General features: G+C 41.7%; 1 protein-coding gene across 4 annotated transcripts in view; it reads right to left on the minus strand.

Annotated features, from left to right (window-relative positions):
* AK5 (adenylate kinase 5) overlaps positions 1 to 25,211 on the minus strand; it is a 293,062-nt gene that overhangs the window by 56,381 nt on the left and 211,470 nt on the right. For all 4 annotated transcript variants that reach the window (XM_005542979.5, XM_005542978.5, XM_045368561.3 and 1 more), the window contains exons 9-10: positions 18,335 to 18,377; positions 15,329 to 15,373 (exon numbers count right to left, since the gene is read on the minus strand). In XM_005542979.5, coding sequence (XP_005543036.2) covers positions 15,329 to 15,373; positions 18,335 to 18,377 — 88 coding nt within the window. The remainder of the gene's footprint in view (positions 1 to 15,328; positions 15,374 to 18,334; positions 18,378 to 25,211) is intronic.

A 25,211-nucleotide genomic window follows, 5' to 3' on the forward strand; every position in this document is an offset into this window, starting at 1 on the left:
GACACTGTTGGTAGCAGCCACTCCACAGACAAGCATCTTCTTCCTATTGTTTTGGTGAGCACGGTCCTACCAAGGAAGATTAAAAACCAAAACTTTTTTTTTTTTTTTTTGAAAGCCAAATCTATTTTTCCTGGATTTTCTAGGCGGAGGCCTACATTAGACTCTGTCATAGAAACATGATATCTACTTTCTCCTTCTTTGTAAAAAATTAAACCTCATGATTTTTATTGTGGGCACATGGCTATCTGAAACATGGACTACATTTACCAGACTTCCTTGCAGGTAGAAGTGTCTTCCTGACCAATGAGATGTCAGTGGAATGGTGAATGCAACTTCAAGGCAGTGACCTTAAAGGGAAGAAGCAAGTTCTTCTGCCCCATTTCCTCTTTCCTTTTTAATGGCCTTAGGACATAAGGGCTGGAGCTTCAGCAACCATTTTGGGACATGAGATAACTCTGGAGAAGCCACACAAAGGAGCAGAAAAATATAGGGAACCTGAGTCTCTGAGACCACAGCATGTCATACCACTGCTATGACTGCTTGTACCTAAAATTTACATAAAATACATTTTTACCTTAACTAGTTATTTTTTAAAAAAACTTTCAACCAAACAAAATCCTGATTCAGAGTTCAAAGAGGGGCAATTGTTATTAGTCATCTATTATTAATAGGATAGTGAATACCCTGACACTCGAAGTACTGAAGTCAAGACTAGATAGTTATCTGTCAGTGATGTTCAAGATTCACTTCCTGACTTGATTAGGGATTAAGCTAGAGTAACCCCTCTTTGAGTTCTGTGCTCCTCCTGCCAGAAAGGAGTAGAATAGGCACAGTCTCTGATTTTACACTATCCAGTGATGTTATACAGCACTGGAGCTAATATTTTAGTTCAGGATTCTTTCTTCTTTGGAGAAGACTAGAAGACAAGGGCTCTAATTTTGTTTGACCTGAGCTACTACTTTAAATGTAAACCTTTTTCTATATTTGCATCCTCCCACCCTTACATTCATGGACAGTATTAAAAGAAAAAAGTAAAAGGAGAAGGTATAATGTCCAGTCATGGGCTGCATAACAACATTTCACTCAGTGATGAACTGCATAGAGGATGGTCCCCTGATACTATAATACACTGTATTTTTACTGTGTCTTTTCTATGTTTAAATACACAAATACTTACCGTGGTGTTACTATGTATTTATGCTATTTGGTATAGTAACATGGGTTTGTAGCCTGGGAGCAATAGGCTATACCACATACCCTAGGTGCATAGTAGGCTACACCATCTAGGTTTGTGTGAGTACACACTAGTTTTCATAACAAGGAAATTGCCTGACGAGGTATTCCTCAGAACGCACCCCCATTGTTAAGTGATGCATGACTGTATATGGGAGAATTTGTGGAGGGCAGTTTGTCCTCCTGGTGTTTCCTTGCCTGCCGTGCTCACCAGCTCAGGACTGGTCTTCAGTCAACATCACATTCATGCATCCAGGCCTTTCAAGGTTTGGCCCATCTCCTTCCCGTTCCTGGGCCATGAGGGGCATATCCCTACTGCTGTGATTTGCTCCTAACTTGGAATCTGCCTGCTTGCCATCCCTCTCTCCTCAGCCCTCTCTCGAACTTAGGAAATCCCATCCATTCTTTGAGACTCCCCTCGGTTCTCAGCTTTTCTAGGAAGAGGCTCCAACCATTGTGCTTTCTTTGTCCCCTCATCTCTGTTAACCTTCACTGAATGGTTCCTTTTCAGTTAATTCTGCACTGCTGTGTATGGGCTCTGAAGTTTTCATAAGCATGAATTCTGGCTTCACTGAACAGATTGTAAGTTCTGTGATGGGTGGGAACATAAAAAAAAAACAAAAACAAGAACAAAACAAAACAAAAAAAAGAACACGACCGTACTTATCACAACAATGATGGGTAATTCAGCCTTTGCTTGCTTTTTTTTTTTTTTTTTTTTTTTTTTTTTTGTGAGACGGAGTCTCACTTTGCTGCCCAGGCTGGAGTGCAATGGTGTGATCTTGGCTCACTGCAACCTCTGCCTCACAGGTTCAAGAGATTCTCCTGCCTCAGCCTCCAGAATAGCTGGGATTATAGGCACCCACCACACCTGGCTAACTTTTTTATATTTTTAGTAGAGACGGGGTTTCACCATGTTGCTCAGGCTGATCTCGAACTCCTGACCTCAGGCAATCTGCCCGCCTTGGCCTCCTCAAGTGCTGGGATTACAGGAGTGAGCCACTGTGCCTGGCCTTCTTTTGTCTTTAATGGACACTTTATCAACACATCAACTCCAGTACACACTCCATTCTTTGAAGGATGGTGGCATTTGGGATCTGTATCATCAATGTAATTGTTATTTGTTTTGTATTTTGACTTGGCTTCCCGATGGTGCCACCTACCTAATGGTGGACTAGAACCTGATTCTAATGTGGAAACTGTGTGCTACCTTACTAAGGCAAATTTACCAAAAGCTGTATCTCTTTTTTTGGTTTTATGTATTTTGTGGGAAGGGGCCATAAAGACTTTATAAAGACCCCACATTGATCCTTCAGGACCAGAGGAAGAGTTTCTTAGTTATGGTTGATTCTTAAAAATAGCCATGCCTCATTGTTTTACCTCAAACCTCTGCTCTTATCATTATGGCTCTGAGATGGTTATTACTGGAAGACAGATTAGTACATTTGCTTCGATAATGGGTCTGTATTAGTCACACCTGAGTTTGAGGAACTTGGCGGGGGAGTAACTTAATCTGAGCTTTCATCATTTTCCACTCCATTCCATTCCATTCATTCATTCTAAAGACATATACTGAATGCCTACTAAATGCCAGGCATCCTGATAGGTGCTGCAGAAGCAAACAACAACAACAACAACAACAAAAAAAAAAAAAAAAAAAAGGAAAGAAAGAAAAAGGAAAAAGGGCATGCTCTCTGTCATCTAGGAGATTTAGTAAAGGTCACCCTCCAATCAACTGGTCATCACTGCCTTCTAGCAAATTGTCCTCTGAAGGGGTCCCAAGGGGTCTCTCTAGGAATCTGCTGGCTGGCCTCGGCCAGGTTTCCCACTGCTGAACATTCTCTTCCTTTCTCAACAGCAGATGTTGGAATGAGAGGTAGTCTCAGTGCTTGCCTCAACGGCTCCACCCAGACCATGCTGAGGACTTCCAAAAAAACCAGTGTGTTCTGCTTGTGGCTCTTCCCCACCAGCTTTCCCTGCATTGACTACAAGAGTTAGTCCAAACAAAGAGTTAGTCCAAAGTCATACATAACTGGCCCAAATCGGTTCAATGCACTTTACACCAAAGCCGCTGGGCCGGTGGTGATGGGTGGATGCGTGGCAGTAACGCGTGACCCACTTGCTAGTTGAAGGCATTCCCTGCAGCCTGGCAGAACCAGGAGGAACATCTTCAGAGCCAGGGCCCCAGACAAATATGAGAAAAACTATCACCTGGATCACAGGAACATAAGTCACAGTAAAGCTAAACAGCTACACTTTGTTACAAGAGGAAAGAGTGCTTTATTGCCTTAACCATCTGATGGTTGGTTTAAATATGTTTTCATTTGCAGCTAAGAAAACACTCAGACTCCTGGTTCAGAGGAGCCTGGAGCAAATTGGAAAGGAAACACTTTGTGAGTGTTACATTTGGAGGGCCAAAATAGTCACTGACCCCCTAAATCACTGGCTTGTTACTCTGCTTCATTCTTCAAGGCAAAAAACGGTCTCCTATGGTAAAATGGTCTCCTGCAGGGCTGGGTTGTTGTAAACAACTGCAAGAATGTGTCAGCTAGAGAAAATAGCAGCATATAGGCAGGCTGAAGCCCAGGGCTTCAGAGACACATTCTCATTTCAACTGACTGATCTCAGCCAACTACAGCTGGGTGTAGGTGAAATACCACTTAACAGCTCAGTCCCTTAGGGAGTGTTTAATGTTAACAGGAAATGTTGAGGAAGAAACACTGAGGAAATAAACAGGAATTTAACCTCTAAACTTCTGTGACGGTTTCCTCATCTTGTTCCTTTCCTTGTTCCAATTCACTTCTGAATCCATCCTCATCCTCCTTTTCTCAAGACTGTCTCCCTCTCATTGGATGTCTCCCCTCCCTCTGCATAGAGTAGCTACAGTGACAGCTACTGTTTGCATTCACTAGGAGCCCTGTTGCATGTTCTAACTCATTTCACTCTCCCATCAACCCCATGACCTAGGTACAATCATTACTTCCACAGGACAGGTGAGGAAACTGAGGAACAGTGAGTGTAAGGATGATGCCCAAGGTCACACAGCTGTACACATAGGAACCGGCGTTTGAACTCATGGAGCGTTGCTCTTGACTAAAGCCTGTAATGCCTCCGTCTTTATACAAATGAGCTTGAGTCTCTCATTTTAAAAATATTCCGCCCTGAATATTCACTTTCCTTTAAATAGTCTTAACTCTCTCTTCTCTCAGAGTCAACTTTCTTGAAAGTGTAGTCTGTACAGATAGATCCCCATTTACTTACCTCCTAGTCACCCCTAACCCTCTGGCTTTACCCCTTCCTGTTCCTCTGGAACTGCTGTCACCAGTCACCAATGACTCACCTGTTGCCAAACTCCACAGACAATTTTCATGACATTTGAGTAAACCGTTCCCAGATGGAAGCTCTCCTCCCTTGCCTTCTGTGATGCCATTTGCTCTAGATGTCCCACTTTCCTCCCTGTGCTCTTCTCCTCTGGCTCTGGCAGGGGTCTTGGGAAGGCTCCAGGTCTTAGCTCTCTTCCAGCCTCACCCTCCCTAAGTTCACTGGGTGACTTCTTGCACATACATGGCTTCACATCTGTATCTATAGCCAGAACTTGTCTTTTTTTATCAGCTGTGAAAAATCTCGTTTTTAATGGACATCTCTGCTTGGATGTCCCATAAGCACCTCAATCTTAAGATGTTTAAAACTGGCCAGGCACAGTGGCTCGTGACTGTAATCCCAGTGCTTTGAGAGGCCAAGGTGGGTAGATGGCTTGAGCCCAAGAGTTTAAAACCAGCCTGGGAAACATGGTGACACCCTCTCTCTATCAAAAAATACAAAAACTAAGCCAGATGTGGTGGTGTGTGCCTGTAGTCTCAGCTACTCCGGGGACTGAGGTGGCAGGATCACCTGAACTTGGGAAGTTGAGGCTGCAGTGAGCCATGATTGCATCACTGCACCTCAGCCTGGGTGACAAAGGCTGACAACAACAACAAACAAAAAAGTTTAAAACTTTTTTAGTTTTAAAAAAAAGTCCAAAAAAGTTCCTTGAATACACTTAGCCTTTAGTGAACAGGCCAAAAACTCATCTGTCTCTCAAAATTGATTTCTTCTGCAAATTCCTTCTCTTTGCATGGCACTTCCATCCATGTGGCTGTTTAAACCAGCTGCTTCTGAGGCACGCTCAGGTCCTCTCATTCGCCTGTTCCCACAATGGATCTTTATGGTCCGTTGATTCTCCCTCCTAAATCTCTTAGATCTGCTTTTCGTTTTTCACCTCAACTGTCTCCTTTTTCCTTACCTGAATGACCATTCTGATGACCTCGGCCGACCTTGTGCTGAAGCCTAGGCTTCCTGTCCTGGTTGCCAGAGTGCTCCATCCGAAGTTGGAAGTAAAAGCTTTCATGGTGCCTCACTGCCGCAGGATGAAGTTCATACTACCTCTCCTTGGATCACAGCCTCTCATGACCCAGATTTTGCCTTGTCTCCAGCTCTGCTCTTACCACTTCCCATCCATCTCATCTCTGAGGCTCCCTCCTGCACACACCATTCCCTCAGTCCTTGCCCTGGGCTCACCCTCACTTTCTTCCCACTTAGCACTTGGCCAATTCCTTTTCTTCTTTTGGACTCAGCTCTCAGGTCCTCTCTCAACCCTGATCCCTACTTCAGTCTTGCTCCCCATGGCCTGCGCCTCTGCCATTGCGTGTGCCAAGCTGTGCTATTTGTTGGCTTCTTCCCTACAACATGAGCTCCCTGAGACTAGGGAGCCTTGCCTTTCATCTGTGTGTCCTTAGGCTGCCATTTTGCTGATACATAGTAGAAACTCAATAAATGTGTCAAATGAACTAACAAAACTCACCCAAAGCCATATATACCTAATGGATGAATGTACTATAGCAGGGAGAGAATATCTTTATCATGTGGGGAGTTTAAGCACCCTCCTTTAAGTCTATATATCCGCTTGTGTAGGATTTTTCCCCTCTACCTCCACACTAGGCCACTATTTGAGATCAGTATACAGGGGAGCTACTCCATCCCACCCACAGAGAAAATCTCACCATGACCAGGTTCCCTCAGACCCACCCAGCATCACACGCGCAAACACTTGCTGAATTTTGCCAATGGCCCTCAGAAGTAGTTTTGGCAATGCTCACAAAACAGGTGCCTATGCTATTTCTTTATGGCAAAAGACATAGCACAAATTCTGAAATCACTGTACTTTCAGTGATGGTTTAGGATACTTTTATGGGTTCAAATTGTTTCCTGTTTTGAAGTTAAAATGGAATTTTACATAATGGAGAGAAACATGGCTGGGGTAAACAGAGGTCTTTGTCATTAATATTCACTTTGTATCATATTTGACCTTTGTTTTCAGACATCAATGGCTAGATATACAGGAGCAAAGTAAAACAGAAAATTGCAGCACTTATTCAAATAATTATGGCAAACTTCCCTCACCCACTATATTCCCACAACTTCATCTACATTTTGGTTTCCTTGCTTTGTATCTATAGACACTTTTAGAGCATGGGCTTTGATGTCTGAGAAACTTGGGTCTGAGTCTCAATTCTGTCACTTATTAACTGTGTAACCCAGGGAAAGTTATTTAACCTTTTTGAGCCTTGATTTCTTCAATTTCTTCCCTGTAAAATGGGGAAGAATATGAGTGCTGATCACTGGTGTGAGGATTAAATAAGATACTGCATATGGGGGCCGGGTGCGGTGGCTCAGGCCTGTAATCCCAGCACTTTGGGAGGCTGAGGCAGGCAGAGCATGAGGTCAGGAGATCGAGACCATCCTGGCTAACATGGTGAAACCCCGTTTCTACTAAAAATACAAAAAAATTAGCCGGGCATGGTGGCGGGTTCCTGTAGTCCCAGCTACTCAGGAGGCTGAGACAGAAGAATGGCATGAACCTGGGAGGCAGAGCTTGCAGTGAGTTAAGATTGAGCCACTGCACTCCAGCCTGGGCAACAGAGCAAGGCTCCATCTCAAAAAAAAAAAAAAAAAAAGATACTACATATGAAGACAGCACAGTATCTGGAACACAGTAGGTCACCAGTATATGTTAGTTTTAATTTTGTTATTAGATAATTAAAATGAACATTTTAAGACTAGAGGATGGGGTATTTGACTTATTTAATTGCCTTCATGCTTCACTTTTACTTGGGCTATGTCTCTGTTATACAAGTTTCCAATTAAAAGAACAGTTATCAACGTGTTAACTTGTTAGTCACTCAAATTTGGAGCTGACAGAGATTTTGTTATTTTAAAAGAAATCCAGAGGAGATAAGGGGTTGGCCCAAGGGTACACAGAACTTGGATACAAACACAAGACTTTGAGTATTCTCTCCTCTCCAGTGCTGGGGCCTGCTGGATCCTGCAGCATCTGCCAGTGTCCCCTGATCATTCAGAGTGGCTCTCTAAACAAGCAAAAGAGCCTCTCAGTGAGTCAGCCTGGAGATGTCCCCTTACTCAATTGCTAATCAATAAGCAGGACTACACAGACAAGGAACATTGGCCAGTTCCTTGAATACACTTAGCCTTTAGTGAACAGGCCAAATGCCTAAAACTTCATCAGGTGCCTCAGTTGGTGAATTAATAGTGCTTCCAAAAGGATTTCAACCAATGGGTAGGGACACAATGAGTATGAGGCCTCCATTCCCCTTACCGGGTAACCTCATGTACTTGGGCTCTTTTCTGTTTAGCAGTAATTTGCCCTTCTAGATGAGTGCTAAATTCCTGCCATGTCATGCAGTGTTGCAAGGACCGTTTTATGTCCTTCTGGATTTCACGGTTCTTTGAGCGTAGTAAGCCCTTGATAAAGGCTTATTAATTTGCTTTGATTAAATGAAGAATGCACTGCATTCTAGTTAAACATTACTTACAGCCTTTTTGCAGTGAAAAGGTTTATATAATTAAGTAGGATCATTGTCACCACAAAATGCCCACATTTCTCCAACATTAGAAGTATATCTCTTTAGTTGGTAAATGCATTTGAGGCTCTCTTGGAAAGCAGCCTAATGTCTCTTTTTCTTTACTTTCCCATTCTGAATGGCCTGGACTTTGAAAACACAGGTGTCAGGCCTGGGAGAGTGTGAAAGAGGCCCTTGGTGTCTGCATCCCTTCAGGGGAGAAAGAACTGTGGAGATCTGGTGCCTGTGTTTGGAGCTGGAACAGTGCTCCAGTTGGGCCAGGCCAAAGGCTAGAGAGTCAGATGGCAACTTATTTTCTAGGTGACCCCAGCTGCATGTCAGCGTTCTACGGAGAAACAGAAGCGACAGGGTATATATATCCTGTTGCTTCTTATTCCCATTACAAGCCCATATATACACATGGGCTTATTATGAGAATTGGTTCACTCCATTATGGAGGCCAAGGAGTTCCATAATAGGCCTTCTACAAGCAGAGGAACAGGGAAGGTGGGGGGGTGTAGTTCAGTCTGAGTCCAAAGACCTGAGAAGCTGGCAGGGTGGTGGGGGCTGCTGCTGGTGTCCAAGGGCAGGAGAAAATGGATGACCCAGCTCCAGAGGAGAGAGTGCAAATTCATCTTTCCTCAGCTGTTTGGTTCTAGCTGAGCCAGAACAGATTGGATGGTGCCCACCCACATTGGTGAGGGTGGATCTTCCTTACTCAGTCCACTGATTCAAATGCCAGTCTCTTCTGGAAATACCTTCACAGACACAGCCAGAAATAATGCTCTACCAGCTAGCTGTGTGTCCCTTAACCCCGTCAAGTTGACACCTAAAATTAACCATCACACCCGCCCCTAGCTCATGAGCTGCCCGATTTCACTTCAGAGTGGAAACTCAGTCAAATCCAGTCTGGGTTTTCTTAGTCCAATCCAGTGATTTCTGATAACCTTGATAGTCCAGTTCAAAGTTCAGTCTCCATGTCAGGGCCATTCTCCCACCTTGCAGGTTTTCTTTGCCCTCCCTTCAGTTCTGGTTCTTCCTGGTGCTGTTGCTCCTCTGGGCTGTATCCCCTCCACCTTCCATCCAGCCCCCTGCTTTGGGACCTCCTGCTATAGTCCTCTTTGCCTTCTTCTGACAAGTGCACAGACTTTCCTTTTAGGCACCCCTTGCACCACTGGCCACAGAGAAACACTCAGAACTTTTTCCAGGCCAACAGGAGCCCAGAGAAACAGGGCTTTCAGCAGATACACTATTTTGCCCCTGACCTCTTCCTCACATTTGTGAGGTTATTTGCTTGGAAAGGCACGAGGAACTTCTTCCTTTTGAGATCCCTAAGTACTATATCTGGGGTTTCTCTCTGTCCTACGTACGTGCTCAACACACCCACCCCAACCCCCAAGTAACCCCACGGTGGTGGTTCTCAAAGTGTGGTCCACAGACATTAGAGGTCCCCTATATTCATTATAACACTAAGAGGTTATTAGCTTTTTGGAGGTGGTGCAGAAGCAACAGTTGTAAACCTGTGGTGCATGGCAGCGGTGTTATTGGTCCTGTGGTACTGGTCGTGTGCTTCACTACCATGTACTCACAGTTAAAAACAAGAAAGAAAATGCCAATGTTACATAAGAATGCCCTTGATGAAGCAGTAAAAAAGACACATTTTATTTAATTTTTACCCCTATGCACACATCATTTTAATATTCTGTGTGACAAAATGGGAAATACACATAAGGCTCTTCAGCACACCTATGGTTTTTGCTTTTGTTTTGGGAAAAGCACTTGTGTGATTATTTAAGTAGCTGAATCAGTTGCTTTTAAAAGTGAACACTATGTCTACTTTCTGAAAGAGCATCTAACAAACAAACTGTGGTGTTTTTCAGACTTCAGTATCTGGCAGAAATTTTCTTGAAAATAAATAAAGCCTGTCACTTCAAGAAAAAACAAAAACAACAGGCAGTGTTTTTTGCCAAAATCCATGCTTTCAACCTCCAGATCCACCACTTACTAGCAAATAACTGAACTCCCTAATGTCTTACTCGAAAAATCAGGATAGTAATTGTGCTGACTCCAGAGGATGGGTATGAGCATTCAGTAAGACAACAGTGTAAAGTGCTTTATGTAGTGTCTGGTATGTGTGAACTGCTCAATAAATGTTGGCTGCTGTTACAGCCACACTGAGTTAAAATAATCCGATTTCTTTCATATCTAATTTAACCAAATATGTGAGTCAATTCCATCAAAAGTGTTCATATTAAGCACCAAGTAGAGACTTTAAAAAATCAATTCATGGCCAGGCATAGGGGCTCACGCCTGTAATCCCAGCACTTTGGGAGGCCGAGGCAGGCGGATCACGAGGTCAGGAGATCGAGACCAGCCTGGCCAACATGGTGAAACCCTGTCTCTACTAAAAACATAAAAATTAGTCAGGCATGGTGGCGGGTGCCTATAATTCCAGCTACTCGGGATGTTGAGGCAGGAGAATCACTTGAAAGCAGAAGGCAGAGGTGGCAGTGAGCCAAGATAGCACCACTGCACTCCAGCCTGGGAGAAAGGGTGAAACTCCATCTCAAAAAAAAAAAAAAATTCAATTCATGTTTTTTTAATAATAAGACAACAATGAAACGGCAACATGGCTATAATGAAATAGTGGCAGGCATTGCAATATTGAGTTTTAAGCAAAAACTCTTATTTCTCCAGTTTTCCTTAGGAAAATAGATAGGACTATTTGTGCAGTGGTTAAAAATGCAGAAATTAACATAAAATATTGCCACAATACCTCCCAAAGCTCACTACTTAAAAACAGTTTATCACAGCACCAATGCCAATATACACCAGGCCACCTGTGTCCCTGACACATCGAAAGCTATGGCCTCTGAATGATGTCTTGATCATTATGTCATTAACATCATACCTCACCTGAAAAGTCAGATGTGTTTTCCAAATTGGAGCACTTCTACCCAAGCTTTGGATATAAATTAGGAGGAATTTAGATTATGTCACATTTTGGGCATAGGCAGGCAATGAAAAACGGAGAAGGGAAAAGAAGGCAAAATAAATGGGCTTATAGCAAAATAATGACCAAGAGATTGAAAAGAAAAAAAGAAAAAAGGAAATAAATGTACCAGAAAAGGTTGTGAAAAACTGTAGGAACCTGTTAGTGGGACATAATGAGGCTCCTTAAAGGATATTTTTACATTTTCCAAATAATTTTCCGTTATCAGAAATGACTGAGTCCCTGTCCTGTATATCAGCGCAGGTTCTTCTATCTTGTATGTGAACAACCGAAGTCCATAGCATCTTTTCAGTCCTTTCGATCATCTGGACCTACCCTGTGGGATCCCTTCTTTGTTCTTTGAAAGGTATTTCTTTATAAACAGCTACTGAGCTGCTTTCTTCGGGAACAAGAATGTACTATTCACATAGTATTCAAAGGGTCGACTGGGTCCGTCCTTGCCACCTTCCCCTTTGGTGCAGATGGTACACTTGCCCTGAACATTTTTTCTACTCAGATGACCATTAGTGCTATCACCTGCTCCCACCTGTGACTACTGCCCTGCAAATGAGCAAGAAACAGCACCAGCTCAGAGGAAAAGTTGCTTTTACTTGTTCTCAGTGACAGGGTAGCAGCTTCGTGGAGAAAGGAGCATCTGATTAGGCTCCTAATTAACATGAAAACCATCCTGCAAGAAAAAGCCACAGCAGCAAGCTGCTTGCCAGTTCTAGGCCAGGAATCCCAATTGCAATTTTGGTTGTTATGGAAACAGACCACACTGCTTCTTAAAGAATTCATTATTCCAACAAATATTTGTTGTTCTAGTCATTAAGTAGTACCGAATGAATGATGTAGACACAGGGGAGGAGGAGCGCAGAGGAGGAAGGCTGGTGATTACAGCTGAGTTCTCAGGGAGCTAGAACTTAACTCTGACCTTGGGGCATGATTAATAGGGGAGAAGACATTTCAAGTGAAAGCGCTGGCAAAGTGCGATAAGCTCAAGCGATAATAAGGCTGCAGGCGTGGCTGGAGCCAAAGATTGACATGGGAGTGTGATGGGAAATGGGAAAGACCAGAAGGCCAGTCTAAGAAGTCTGGACCTTTCTGTGGACAAAAAGGAGCTAATGGGTATGTTAAAACGGGGGAAGAATGCTTTAGGTGTATTAATTTTGTCTTAAGACAAATAGTGAGGATGTCAACCTAGACTCCGGGTAATACCGCAGCCCCAGTGTTTTTTGGGTATATGCCAAGACAATAATTTGAAAAGTGACAATTCAGCCATCTTCTCAAATAGACAAAACCACACTGTTTCACTGAAAGAAACCGACTTTTGATTATTAAAACTCACCAAAACAGCTATGGGTGTGTCTATGACATCTGGAATATTTTTATAAGGTTTAAATTGACTTATAATAAAGCAGTCCCAAAATACCATTCTGCCACCTGGCAAGGAAGTATTTAGAACTAAGGCCTTAATTCTCAGAGTCCAGTATGTACACTAGAAAAAGAGCAGTCATTTTCCCTTGTATCACAGTGGCTTTGTACCTTCTATGGCCCAAACAGTAAGCTGAAATCTCTTTTACTGATCCATAAATTGAAATACAGGAGAGTTTGGTTAGATAGAAGAAAAATCTTTTGCTTAGTGCAGCAATTCTTAGAGGGTGATCTATGGACCCTTGGAGGTCTCGAGCTTTGTCTAATTCCAAAGATCTTCTACTGTGCTGTTTGACCTTCTGAAGGGCACAGGACTTAGTAACAGGTGAGGTCTTTAGTTATGCCTAGAGAGAGGAAGTGGCATTTGACAATACATTTCACAGTTCAACTGTGAGTGTTAAACAATGGATAAGTCTGAGGTAATATTACTGCCAAGACAGTAACAACAACCACAAAACATACTGTATTATTTTTGGAAGCTTCTTTGGACCACATTTTTAAAAACACAGATTTCTATGTGATAATAAAGGGCTCTGTGATGGTTAATACCGAGTGTGAACTTGATTGGATTGAGGGATACAAAGTATTGATCCTGGGTGTGTCTGTATGGGTGTTGCCAAAAGAGATTAACATTTGAGTCAGTGGGCTGGGGAAGGCAGGTCCACTCTTAATCTGGTGAGCACAATCCAATCAGCTGCCAGCAAATACAAAGCAGGCAGAAAAAAGTGAGAAGGAGAGACCGGCCTACCCTCTCAGCCTATATGCTTCCCCCGTGCTGGATGCTTCCTGCCCTCCAACTCCAAGTTCTTCAGTTTTGCGACTTGGACTGGCTCTCCTTGCTCCTCAGCTTGCAGACAGCCTATTGCGGGACCTTGTGATCACGTAAGTTAATACTTAATAAATTTCTATATGTATAGATGTATTCTATTAGTTCCGTCCCTCTAGAGAACTCTGACTAATACAGGCTCCTACTCTGAATTCCTAGCTGTCAAGTTTAAAGGGTCTCCCCTTTTCCTAATGTGGCTCCTAATATAAAAATTGAATAGAAAATATAAGACTCTGTGTATGGTCTGGATGCCAAGAAAATTGATTATTAAAATTTATGTGGAAAAGGGAATTTTAGTCTGATTTTCCTTTGAAATTATGACATTGGGCTACTCTTCAATAAGAGATACAAGCAACAAAGTTTTACTTTCTGAAAAACACGTAAACTAAGTGTGGGAAGAGTCCATCCAGTTCCCAAGGTTAAGGTCAACTAGAGGTAAGCAGATGACAAATGGACCTAAGGTAGGTCTCAAGAATTCCCACTGCTTGACACACACTGTTCTCTTTGCCTCCTCTCACCTCCCATTCATCCCTTCACTGGGCCCATCTCTCCTTTTATCTCTCTGCTTAAATGTTACGTTCTTAGGGAAGCCTTCCCCAGTCATCCTCTCTAAAGTAATCACCTAATTTTACTCCGAACACTTGACCCAGGCTGTTCCCTATTTCAGCTCTTTGGTTCCTTCCTAATACTTTTCAAGGTTAATGATATATCCATTATTCTCTTCATCTAAGATGGCAGCTCGGTGAATCCTCACTACCCGGCGGGGTTCAATATTTAATAAGCATGTGTCAGATGGCTGGTGAGACAGTTTGCATTCAGGTTAACAACCAACACAACTGAGTTGTGTGCGGAGGAGGGAGAAGCCTGGAGTCAGAGATCCTAGTCCCCTCCCTGCTACCAGTTAATTGAATGACTATGATCAGACCCCTTAACTTCCCTGGGCCTCAGTTTCCTCATCTAATAATGAGGGAACTTTACTCAGAGATTTCCAAGGAGGCATTCTGATTTTAACTTGCAAGAGTCTAAGTTTATCTGATTATATTTCTGTAGTGTTGACAACCATTCTTTTCCCACTCATTGAGGAGGTGTGGACCTTTTCATTATTTCTGAATATAAATAGACATTTTCTGGAAAATGTACAGGTAGGTGTGCTAATTTTTTTGAGGCACTTGAATGATTAGAGGAAAAAGTACTAAGTTTTGAAAGGATAATATTTGTCCTTTTTTGTGCATTTTTAACTACTGCACAACCAGTTCCCTTTATTTCCACGAGGAAAACTGGAAATCTGGCTCTCACACACCATTAGCTTCATAACCTTGGACAAGTTCCTTAACCTTCCTGAGTCTCTCAGTTTTCTTGTCTATGTAATAGATAGGTAATAGGAATAGACTAGGTAATGGGATTGTATAAGGATTAATTGAGATAACCTGGGGCATAGTGGGTGCTCAGAAAATGTTGGTAAACCTCAAACACATTTTCTCCCACAACTCATCCATCAATAAGTTTCACTGTACTAGAGCAAAGAGCAAATTAGATAGTTTTTTTCTGTTTGCTGTGTAGAATACAGGGTCTGGCTATTGAGGTATATTTGAACATGTGGCAACTGATGCATTCAGTTTAGGAAGGAGAGGGTCAGTGTTCAAACAGAAAACACGTGTGTTAGATTTTAAGACATGACAACCTCTTACCCTTTTAATGCACTTCGTTACTGTAGAGCTAAACTCAGAAGTTTGACATTGTTTCAAGTCCTACTTTTCCCATGCTGAAAAGATACAAATCCCAAAGCAATATAAAACTGCGTACATGAAAGAAAGAACTTGGAAAACTTGGGGTACTATTTTGACCAAAAAGACTTCAAAATAGGGTGAAACATAAATAGTCTTTTTCACTACCAAATTCTTATGATTAGCAATTGTATTGTTAGAAAATGCAAGGGTTGCTACTCACCAATCATGAAAATAATTTTACACTTTCTCAAATCTTCCATGAAACCTTCAAAATAAAAATAACTTAAGTTATTGGCAAGAAAAACTGTACTGAAGCCCTGGTTTTACTCATGTTATGTAAAAACCCAAACCTTGTAGTTTTATTTGATAACAAAAGCTTGAAGTTGAATAAATGTGTGAACAGGCTACAATTAGTAAGCACCAATGACCATTTCAGTCTCTTTGTTTGTTTGTGAGATGGTCTCACTCTGTTGCCCAGGCTGGAGTGCAGTGTCTCTATTTTGACTCACTGCAACCTCCACCTCCCAGGTTCAAGCCATTCTCCTGTCTCAGGCTCCCGAATAGCTGGGATTACAGGCATGCCACCGCACCTGGCTACTTTTTGTATTTTTAGTAGAGAGGGGGTTTCACCATGTTGGCCAGGCTGGTCTTGAACTCCTGGCCTCAAGTGATCCCCCTGCCTTGGCCTCCCAAAGTGCTGGGATTACAGGCGTGAGCCACCGCGCCCTGGCCATTTCAGTCTTATTTCCCTATCCTGGTAAGGTATTTTTATTTTAACATGCATGATCAACTTTTGGTGGCAAAAATGTATGTCATTAAATAGCATGAATCACAAAGAAAGCTATTTTTAAAAATTACTTTTAAATCATCCTAAGTATCTCAGTTTGGTGTTATTTCATGTTTAAAACATTTGCTAAGCTTCCTTTTAATACAGATGGTTAAAACACAAGTAGAGTATCTGGAAAATAATATTTTTAAACATAGTTTCTGCTTAGAGCAAATAATGTTATTTTCCATTTAAGGTAGTGATATAAAATTTCCTTTTAAAACAAATCTATCTGAGTAACAACAGTTCATATTTTCTGTAGATAACTACTTTTGAAAATTAGATCACTATTCTGACAGGAAACATTTTTTAGTGAAATTGGGGTAGTTCATTTATATGCACAATACCGCATTTTGTAGGAATTCACAATTAGCTGAGTGAAGCCCCAGCTCCACCCGAGAAAGAGAGAGCATGGGGCAAGATGAATTGGGTTGGGAACAAAGAGCTGAGAAAGAGCTGGAAACAGAGGATAGAAGTAAGTTTGGGATCGTTGAAACCATATGGTTTTCACAACAAAAAACAAACAAACAAAAAGAATTTTTAAATCAAATCCAGTCTCCTTACAGAATAACCCATGGTGACAGGAAACACTTTAAATTGTTTGGAGTTTTCTATTAAAGGCAGATACATTGGTGTTCCTAACATGTGGGACCAGATGGTCAGCTCAGGTTCTCCAGCCTGTGAGTTTATGTTTATGAAGCTGAGGAACTCTGAGTCTATTTGCAATCCGGGAAAATGACCCTGGTTATTACTGTGATTTTTTTGGGTATGATTGTATCCTATTTCAGTTTTCAAAAATAGTTATTTTAAAATTAATGATGGGACATGACATTCATCTAATGTAGTCATTACAAATTAAGTATATAGTTTTTTAATGACATGGGAACATGTTTATGTTGTGATATATACAAAACATTTGGAGATACTTGTATATACATATGCATTCTCAACTATATAAAAATAGATATATAGGCAATGCATTGGAATGAAATGTACCAAAACGTTAACCATGATCATTTATAAGTCATAAGATTTTAAATGGCTCTTATTTTATACCTGAAAAAATTTCTACAGTATGTGTTAATTTTATAACTAGAATAAAAGGGAAAATTTATTAGGCCATCAGTCATCCCCTACCCAGTTGAGACCAAGTTGATTATTTGCACTTAGCTAAGTGACAGCTAAGTTATGGCTCATATATTTGTACCTCTCCTCATGAATCACCATGATGTCATTTGGTGACTGTGATTTTCACATACTGCTCCTGCCATTATCATCAAATGACACTTTACCTACCACCTTGTGCTAATGGATCTATGCAGGATTAGAGCGGGGGTTATTTAAAAAGCCAACTCACTTACTTATATGTGTTTAGAGTCAATACTATAAACATATTTCCATGACTTATAGTATAACTTTTATTACAGTGTAGAAATGTTAGAAGGTATTTTTACTTAGGACAATTACGAACCTTTTCTTTTTTGGATAGTCCTAAATTCACATAATCGTATCTATTTTCAGTTACATGCACAGCTAGTTATGGATGGAATTTTTACTTTTTCCAAGACTTTTTTTTTGTTTGTTTTTTGAGATGTAGTCTCACTCTGTCACCCAGGCTGGAGCACAATGATGCAACCTTGGCTCACTGAAACCTCATCGTCTTGGGTTCAAGCAATTCTCCTGCCTCAGCCTCCTGAATAGCTGGGATTACAGGTGTGCACCACCATGCCTTTCTAAATTGTTTTGTATTTTTAGTAGACACAGCGTTTCACCATATTGGCCAGGCTGGTCTTGAATTCCTGACCTCAAGTGATCCACCTGCCTTGGCCTTCCAAAGTGCTGGGATTACAGGCGTGAGCCACTGCACCCAGCCATTTGCAAAACTTTTAATATGACAAAAATTACAAAGCAGCATAATCCTGGTGTAGGATAGGTTGGGTCCCAAAGGTACATGCAGAATAGTAACTACCATGCAGGAAAAAGACTTTTGTGTCTCAATTATGTTTAAAGAATGTTGAATTAAAGTTTGACAACTGTTTTTACTGCAGGACTTGTGGGAGAGCTTTGGATGCTATTATATACTTGAATCTTCCAGTGGGGACCTGGTGTTAAGCATGTTTCAAAGATATTTCAGTAGAGCATCCTCTTTTCGCTGAGCCTCTCCGGAGTCCTGTTCTCTGGGCAGTTAGGAAATGCATCTCTTAGTAATGCACCCCCCTTTGGTTCTTTACATGGATGGAGGCAGGAGAGACCCAAAGAGTTCTACTCTTAATCACGCTCCCTGGCTAAGGGAAAAGTGATGCTGTTAATATTTTCTCTCTTAAGTTGATGTTTAATTAAAAAGGCATGGTCAAAGTTACTGTAATGACAACTTTGATCTGATCAGTAAGGAAAACTCACCTCCCATGGTGTCCTCTCCAAATACATTTAACTGGTCATCACCCTGTTAAAAAAATCACAATATTAGACAATAATAACAGCAGGTATTGTGCTGAACTCCTTGAACTCCTTGGCAACACTGGCATACTTGAACTTCCAAACAACTGTAAGAGGGAGGCACTTCCAAACAATTTTATGAGGGACAACATTTTACAGATGAAGACACTGAGAATTCTAAAAGTTAACTTGCTGAAGGTGACAGGGTAGTGAGGGACAGAGCTCAAAATTAAACCTGGTCATCTGTCCTGAGTGCATGCTCTCTTCTTAACCAGTACAGTATCTCGCCTTTTTTTTTTTTTTTTTTTTTTTTTTAAAGTGCAAAAGCTATCTGTGGACAGGAAGGCTGACTTCAAGAAGACAAAATCCTTTGATATCAGAAGCTTACTAGTAGGTGTGATCACAGCTGTTTTATGAGTAACTCCAAATTTTAAAGCTGGGGTTGGCAATCATTTTCTGTAAAGGGCCAGATAGTAACTATTTTCATCATCGTGAGCCATCGTGTCTCCTGTTCTCTTGTAGGAACTACCTTTTTTTGTGTGTGTGTGTGAGACATAGTCTTGCCCTGTTGCCCAGGCTGGAGCACGGTGGTGCAATCTCGGCTCACTGCAACCTCCACTTCCTGGGTTCAAACAATTTGGGCCTCAGCCTCCCCAGTAGCTGGGAGTACAGGCATGTGCCACCGTGCTGGACTAATTTTTGTATTTTTAGTAGAGACAGGGTTTCACCATGTTGGCCAGGCTGGTCTCAAACTCCTGACCTCAAGTGATCTGCCTACCTCGGCCTTTCAAAGTGCTGGGATTACAGACGTGAGCCACCGTGCCCGTGCCCTACAGGGCAACTATTCAGTCATAACTTGCCAATCCCCGAACCAAAGCATGAAATAAAGAAGTTGGGGTGATCAGTTTTTATTGATGCCTACCTTTAAATTTTTCATTTTATTTTTTAATCAAACAGATGCTCTCTTCCTTATGGAGTAGCCCATGGTGTTTGGAAAAAAATTCAGAAGAAAATTTTATAAAAAGGCACTAGGTGAGAACTCTCACTCTCACCTATGTCTTCATCTGTATCATTTCTCCACTCTGTCACCCCTTATAGGTAACCACTTATACAGATTGTTCTTGCGGTACACAAAAATGACTTCTAGATATCCAGGGATACATGTGAACATAAATAGATACTATGATCTCCGTTTCTTATACAAAAGCATTATGCTTTTTTTTATACATACATATGTGTTTATAATACTATTCTATAATACATTGCTCCTCCATTTGCTTTTTCTGTGATCAGTGTATCCTGGAGAAATTTCCATGTAAGTACAGAATGGTCTCAGTACCAAATAACATCAGTTGCACAGTATTCTATTGTATGTATGGTACCATAATTGCTGTGAATTAGTTCTTTATTGATGGATCAGTTTCCAGTCTCGGACTTTTTTTTTGGAAACAGTGGCACAGTGAGTAAATTTGCATAAATATCATTTCATACTGTAGGCTAAATTTTGAGAGAGGGGACCACATGGTCAAAGAATAAATGTATTTATAATTTTGATAGAATTTTGCCAAACTGCTCCCCATAGAGGTTGTACCATTTTGAAGGGACAGCCTCTGGCTTGTGCTTTACACCAGCCTCTTGCCTCTAATTCACTTTGATGCCTGAGTCAGTTAAATGAGGTTGTCTGGTTGTATTAACCCTCTCTTGAGGTAAATTGCCCTCAAAACACTTGATTTAAAGACAGATTCTTGCCATCCTGTTTAGAATATATGCCTGCAGGGAAATTTTACTGCCCATCTCTCAGAGTTGCCTGTGCATTCAGTGCCATTCCAGGTAAGAGAAGAGCTTTTAACGGAGTGGTCATTCAGGGACATATTTACATTAATGAATTCTCTTCTGCGAATAGAAAAAACATCAGTTATTCCTCAACAAGCCTCTCCACCACTTCCCTTGTTGAAATTACCGCAATTCAGAGCTTGGAGTTTAGGGATCCCCTAATCCAACCCTGCCATCCACTCTTCCATTTTATGGATGAGGAAACTGATGTTCAGAGAGGTCATGCGAGGGGCCCATGACCATGCCATCATGTCCTTAGTGAGGTCAGGATGGGATGAGAACCACTTCTTTTACCACTTTGCATGGCTCCTGTGGATTTGGTCTCATCAGTGTAGGGGCATCCCGTCCCCTCTGCTTACCTGGCCAGGCACCCATCCACCAAACTGCTGCTAAGGGCCCACTGCAGTCTGGCTCCCTGCCTCAAGATGGGATGAATCCGTGGTGCAAGCTGGACCCCAGAGCTCACTGTGGTCTTAGGCTGAATGAAGTTAGGATGGGGCCAGGACCACATCCTTGCTTAGCTCTTACCCCTACCCTATCCGGCTTCTCCTCAGAGGGTTCCCTAATAACGCACTTGCATGAGAATTCTCGTCTCAGGCTCTGCTTCTAGGGGAAAAATATCAATTACTCCTCAAGACAGGGACCTTGAGGAGTTCCCAAATTCTCAGGGAATTTTGGATTTAAGAAAGGGACCTATTTGAAGCAATGAATAAGTTTGCCTAAGGTGCAGCTGCATAGAAGAGGCTCAAGAGTATTTCCTGGAAAAGGGCTGCTTAATCTAAATCTGCTTATTGTTGGTCAAACAGCTATTCAATATATCTAGGTAATGTGGAGAGGAAACCATGGAGTCCTCTCCCTCAATTTTTAGTATTATTGTTAGATGATCAGACTTACACCCACCTTATAGCCTAGGCTGTATTAGATCTTTCTTGTATATGGCTATCATGTCTGGGGAGTCTGATCACGGTTAATCTGAATTCCCAAAACAGTGCATCCTACTATAAAAGGGGCCATCTGACCTCTGCCGGGCTTCTTGAGTCTGACCTATTTGTATCCATAGCTCTTATTCACAGCCTTCTATTACACTTGCTCAAATGCTTCACATGAGTCCCAGCTGTATTTTCATTAATTCATCAATAGGGAACAGGTTGCTGGGACATAGATGCGCCTGTCATCAACTCTCACCAGGAATGCGGTGCACTGACATGAAAGCCCAGGTGAATGAGATGTTTGATTGGAGGGTGTAATTTTCCAGGGACTCTCAATAAACCTCATGGTTCCAATGTGAATATTTTGTAAACAAAATTAATCTGGCATCTTATACACACACACACACACACACACACACACACACACACACACACACTCGGGGTGAATGGAAAACACTTCTGGTTTTGGTGAAAAAGATACCAAACAGCCTCTGTGAGCACTAAATCTTGTGATTTTTCAAATGTTGGGTGTGTTCTGCGTGAAAGGCATTAATTTCAGAATGCCACTTGGACAAGGAGGCAAAGGCTGTAGCCTTATTCAGGAGACGACTGATAAGGTGTTTATGCCCAGTCACCTTGGAGCTTCCTCTTCAATGAGGCATCACTTGAGAAGACTCAACCCATTAGCCACCACTCTGAGTGTCTGTGGGTGACTCTTTGTGTTCCGGCCTTTTTCTGTGTTGAGGCTCCATCTAGTCCGCCCTTTGTCACCTTAAGTCTCAATTATGGAGTTAGGCTTTGTGTGCACAATGGGACATAGTTGACTTTCCATAGTATTAAACTAGGTTTTGAGGTTCATGAAGTGGGATACTAAATCTTCTGAACTGACAGAAAGAGAGAGTATAAATATAGTCACAGATTTGATGTGAATGCCTTTTATGACTCACAAGTATGGGGCCAAGGCACAGCCTGCAACGCTGTGATGAATACGGTTAAGGTGGGAGAAGCTGCAGCAAGCCCATTAACACCAAAAGACAGTTTTAGTCCAGGCGCGGTGGCTCACGCCTGTAATCCCAGCAAAACTCTGCCTCAAAAAAAAAAAAAAAAAAAAAAGACAATTTCAGGTTGCTACATCATTTTGATGCTATAGATTGGGTAATATGTTGCTAATTGATGAGGAGAAATCTAGAATTCTATTGAAGGACACATTTACAACCTCAAAGTGGGATTAGTGGCTATGGGAAACTGCAGATTTGGATTACAGACTTGCTTTGGTCTCTATCCCTCATCTTCCAGTCAATCAAGACCCATTAGGAGGGCAAAAGGATCCCACATTCAAACTTATTTCCCTTTTAAGTTTTTTACAAACTTTTTTAGTGTATGCAAAAAAACTACTTTTGCAAGGCTGGGTTCTGGTACTATCGTTTGTATGAAGAGTGGCTAATTGGGGTATGTCTGTGCTTTCCTTTAGGATCAGGGTACCTATCATCACCACCTTAAGATATGCGTGCATGTCTAGTCATTCCCATTTCCTTGAATTATTGAATTTTAAATGAGGTAGATCAAAATAGAACAACTTAGTTTCACAGATGGGTTCACCAATTTTAAGAAACTATCTTCTTCAACTGGCTTTGATTACAGCATAGTGACTGTCCCTGGAGACAGAACCAATTTCTGTGGCATTGTCACAGTAGATTGTATTAATCTGTTTTCACACAGCTGATAAAGACATACCTGAGATTGGGCAACTTACAAAGGAAAGAGGTTTAATGGAGAACTCATGGTCCCACATGGCTGGGGAACCCTCACAATTATGGCGGAAGGGAAGGAGAAGCAAGTCACATCTTAAATGGATGGCAGCAGGGAAGGAGAGCTTGTGCAAAGAAACTCCCATTTTTAAAAACCATCAGATCTCCTGAGATCTGTTCACTATCATGAGAACAGCACAGGAAAGACCCACCTCCATGATTCAGTCATCTCCCACCTGGTCCCTCCCATAACACGTGGGAATTATGGGACAAGATGAGATTTGGGTGGGGACACAGAGTCAGACCATATCACAGATCACCTCATCATAAGAAGCTGACATTGAAATAATGCTTTTTGGCTTGAAAGCCTGTTTGCAGATACCATCTCACTGGACTCCCCCTGCAACCTCATGGATGAGGAACCTGTAGTTGAGATTCTGAGGGACCACAGGATGGGGATGTGCCTGAGCTTCCCACGGCACAAGAGGTGGGCTGAACTTTGAAGTCAGCTCTCTGACACTAACCTCTGCTTCCTCAGCAGCATCCTCTTACTGCTCCTGGAGACGACAATCATGTATTCGGATATGCCTACTGTCCTTCCTTAAACAGTTTTGGTTTTTAAAAATGCTTTTGGAGGCCATAAAATTAAAGTTCTCCTGAGGAGGAGAAGGAAGTAATATGTCATTTTGGGGGTGTCTTCCCAGTTCAGAGTAACTTGTTTGTATTAACCAGCGTGTGTGTTTCATGGTAGCAAAATGTGTATAACTTCAAATGGGATTACGAGAAAGGGGCTTACTTGACATTAAAGTGTTACAGCTAAGATTAATTTCTTGCTCTAACATTCACAAGTGAATGCTGCAAAAAAAGAGACTTTGTTTTTCTGATACTGAATACAGATAACTTCAAAATGAAAAAAAAAAAAAAAGGATTTAACAGCGATTCCTTGGTCTCCAAGATAATGTAAGGGCAGTCTTTTCTAATTTTTTCTTACCTCAATGAATACTAAACAGAATAACCCAAATTCCGGAAGAATCATGAACCATGAAATGCTAGCATATGAGGATTTTCCTAGATTTCTATTTAAATTGGTCTAGTGACCTCTCTGGTTATAGGAAGTAATATCAGGGTGGTGGGGATAGAGGTGGAGCAAAAAAATTTCTTGTAGTTCTTGGAAGGGTTCACTTCACTGAGGGGCAGAAGCTTAATAGGATGGAATAATAATTTATAAAAGAACAACCAGGCCAGATGTCGTGGCTCACGTCTGTAATCCCAGCACTTTGGAAGGCCAAGGAGGGAGGATCATTTGAGCCCAGGAGTTTGAGACTAGCCTGGGCAACATAGTGAGACCCTGCTCTACAAAAAATTAAAAAAATTAGCTGGTCATGGTGGTGTGCGCCTGTAGTCCTAGTTACTCAGGAGGCTAAGGCTGGAGGATGACTTGGGCCTAGGAGGTTGAGGCTGCAGTGAGCCATGACTGTACCAGTACACTCTAGCCTCGATGACAGAGTGAGACCCTGTCTCAGAACACACACACACACACACACACACACACACACACACACACACACGAACAATCAAAAATAGATCAGGCTATTTCCCCATCTTTTTACCTGAAAATGAATTTTTTTTTGCACTTTCCTTATACCTTTTTTTTCCAAACAGCAAAACATCTTACACATTAAACAATTTTAAAAAATGATTACTGGAACTATTATTTCAGTAGCACTTAGAGTGTTTTCAGCATGTGCAATCTCATCTGATCTCAGAAAAAACTAGGAAGTAGGGAAGTTTGATGTTTCCCGTTTTTCAGAGGAAGAAACTGAAGCTCAGAAAGTTTATGCAACTTGTGCAGGTTGCCCTGGTGGGTCGGGCTTCCCGATTCCCCAAGTCCAAGTTCTGCCTTCCTCCGGCTGACCTGGGTGCAGTGAGATGACACATCCGTGTATCAAGTGCAGGATGACAGAGTATGGTGAGCAGGGAGGGGCATTGTTAGAAATGCTCCTGATGTCATATGAATAGAAACAAAGATGGATTCATTTGCTAAAAGTGGAGCTGAAGCTGGATCGTGCTTAACCAATGATCTGAAAATGAATTTTACAGGTTTTACTGGTAAACTGTGAATGAAGTTTTGAAATCCCTTGTTACTTCAGCAGGAGAATATTGAAAAATAAAAACATAACTACATTTTATCACTAGGGAGAAGGGAGACTGGTCCTTGAGAAATTTTGAGTGGTTGCAATTCTTTTCTAAAGCATGTTTTCATTTAAAGTAATGGGCAATTTGAAAGAAAAAAAATATGGGAAATGGTATGTAATTTAGTTACACCCCAGA

This window comes from Macaca fascicularis, chromosome 1 (genome assembly GCF_037993035.2).
Source record: "Macaca fascicularis isolate 582-1 chromosome 1, T2T-MFA8v1.1".
NCBI classification, from domain to species: Eukaryota; Metazoa; Chordata; class Mammalia; order Primates; family Cercopithecidae; genus Macaca; species Macaca fascicularis.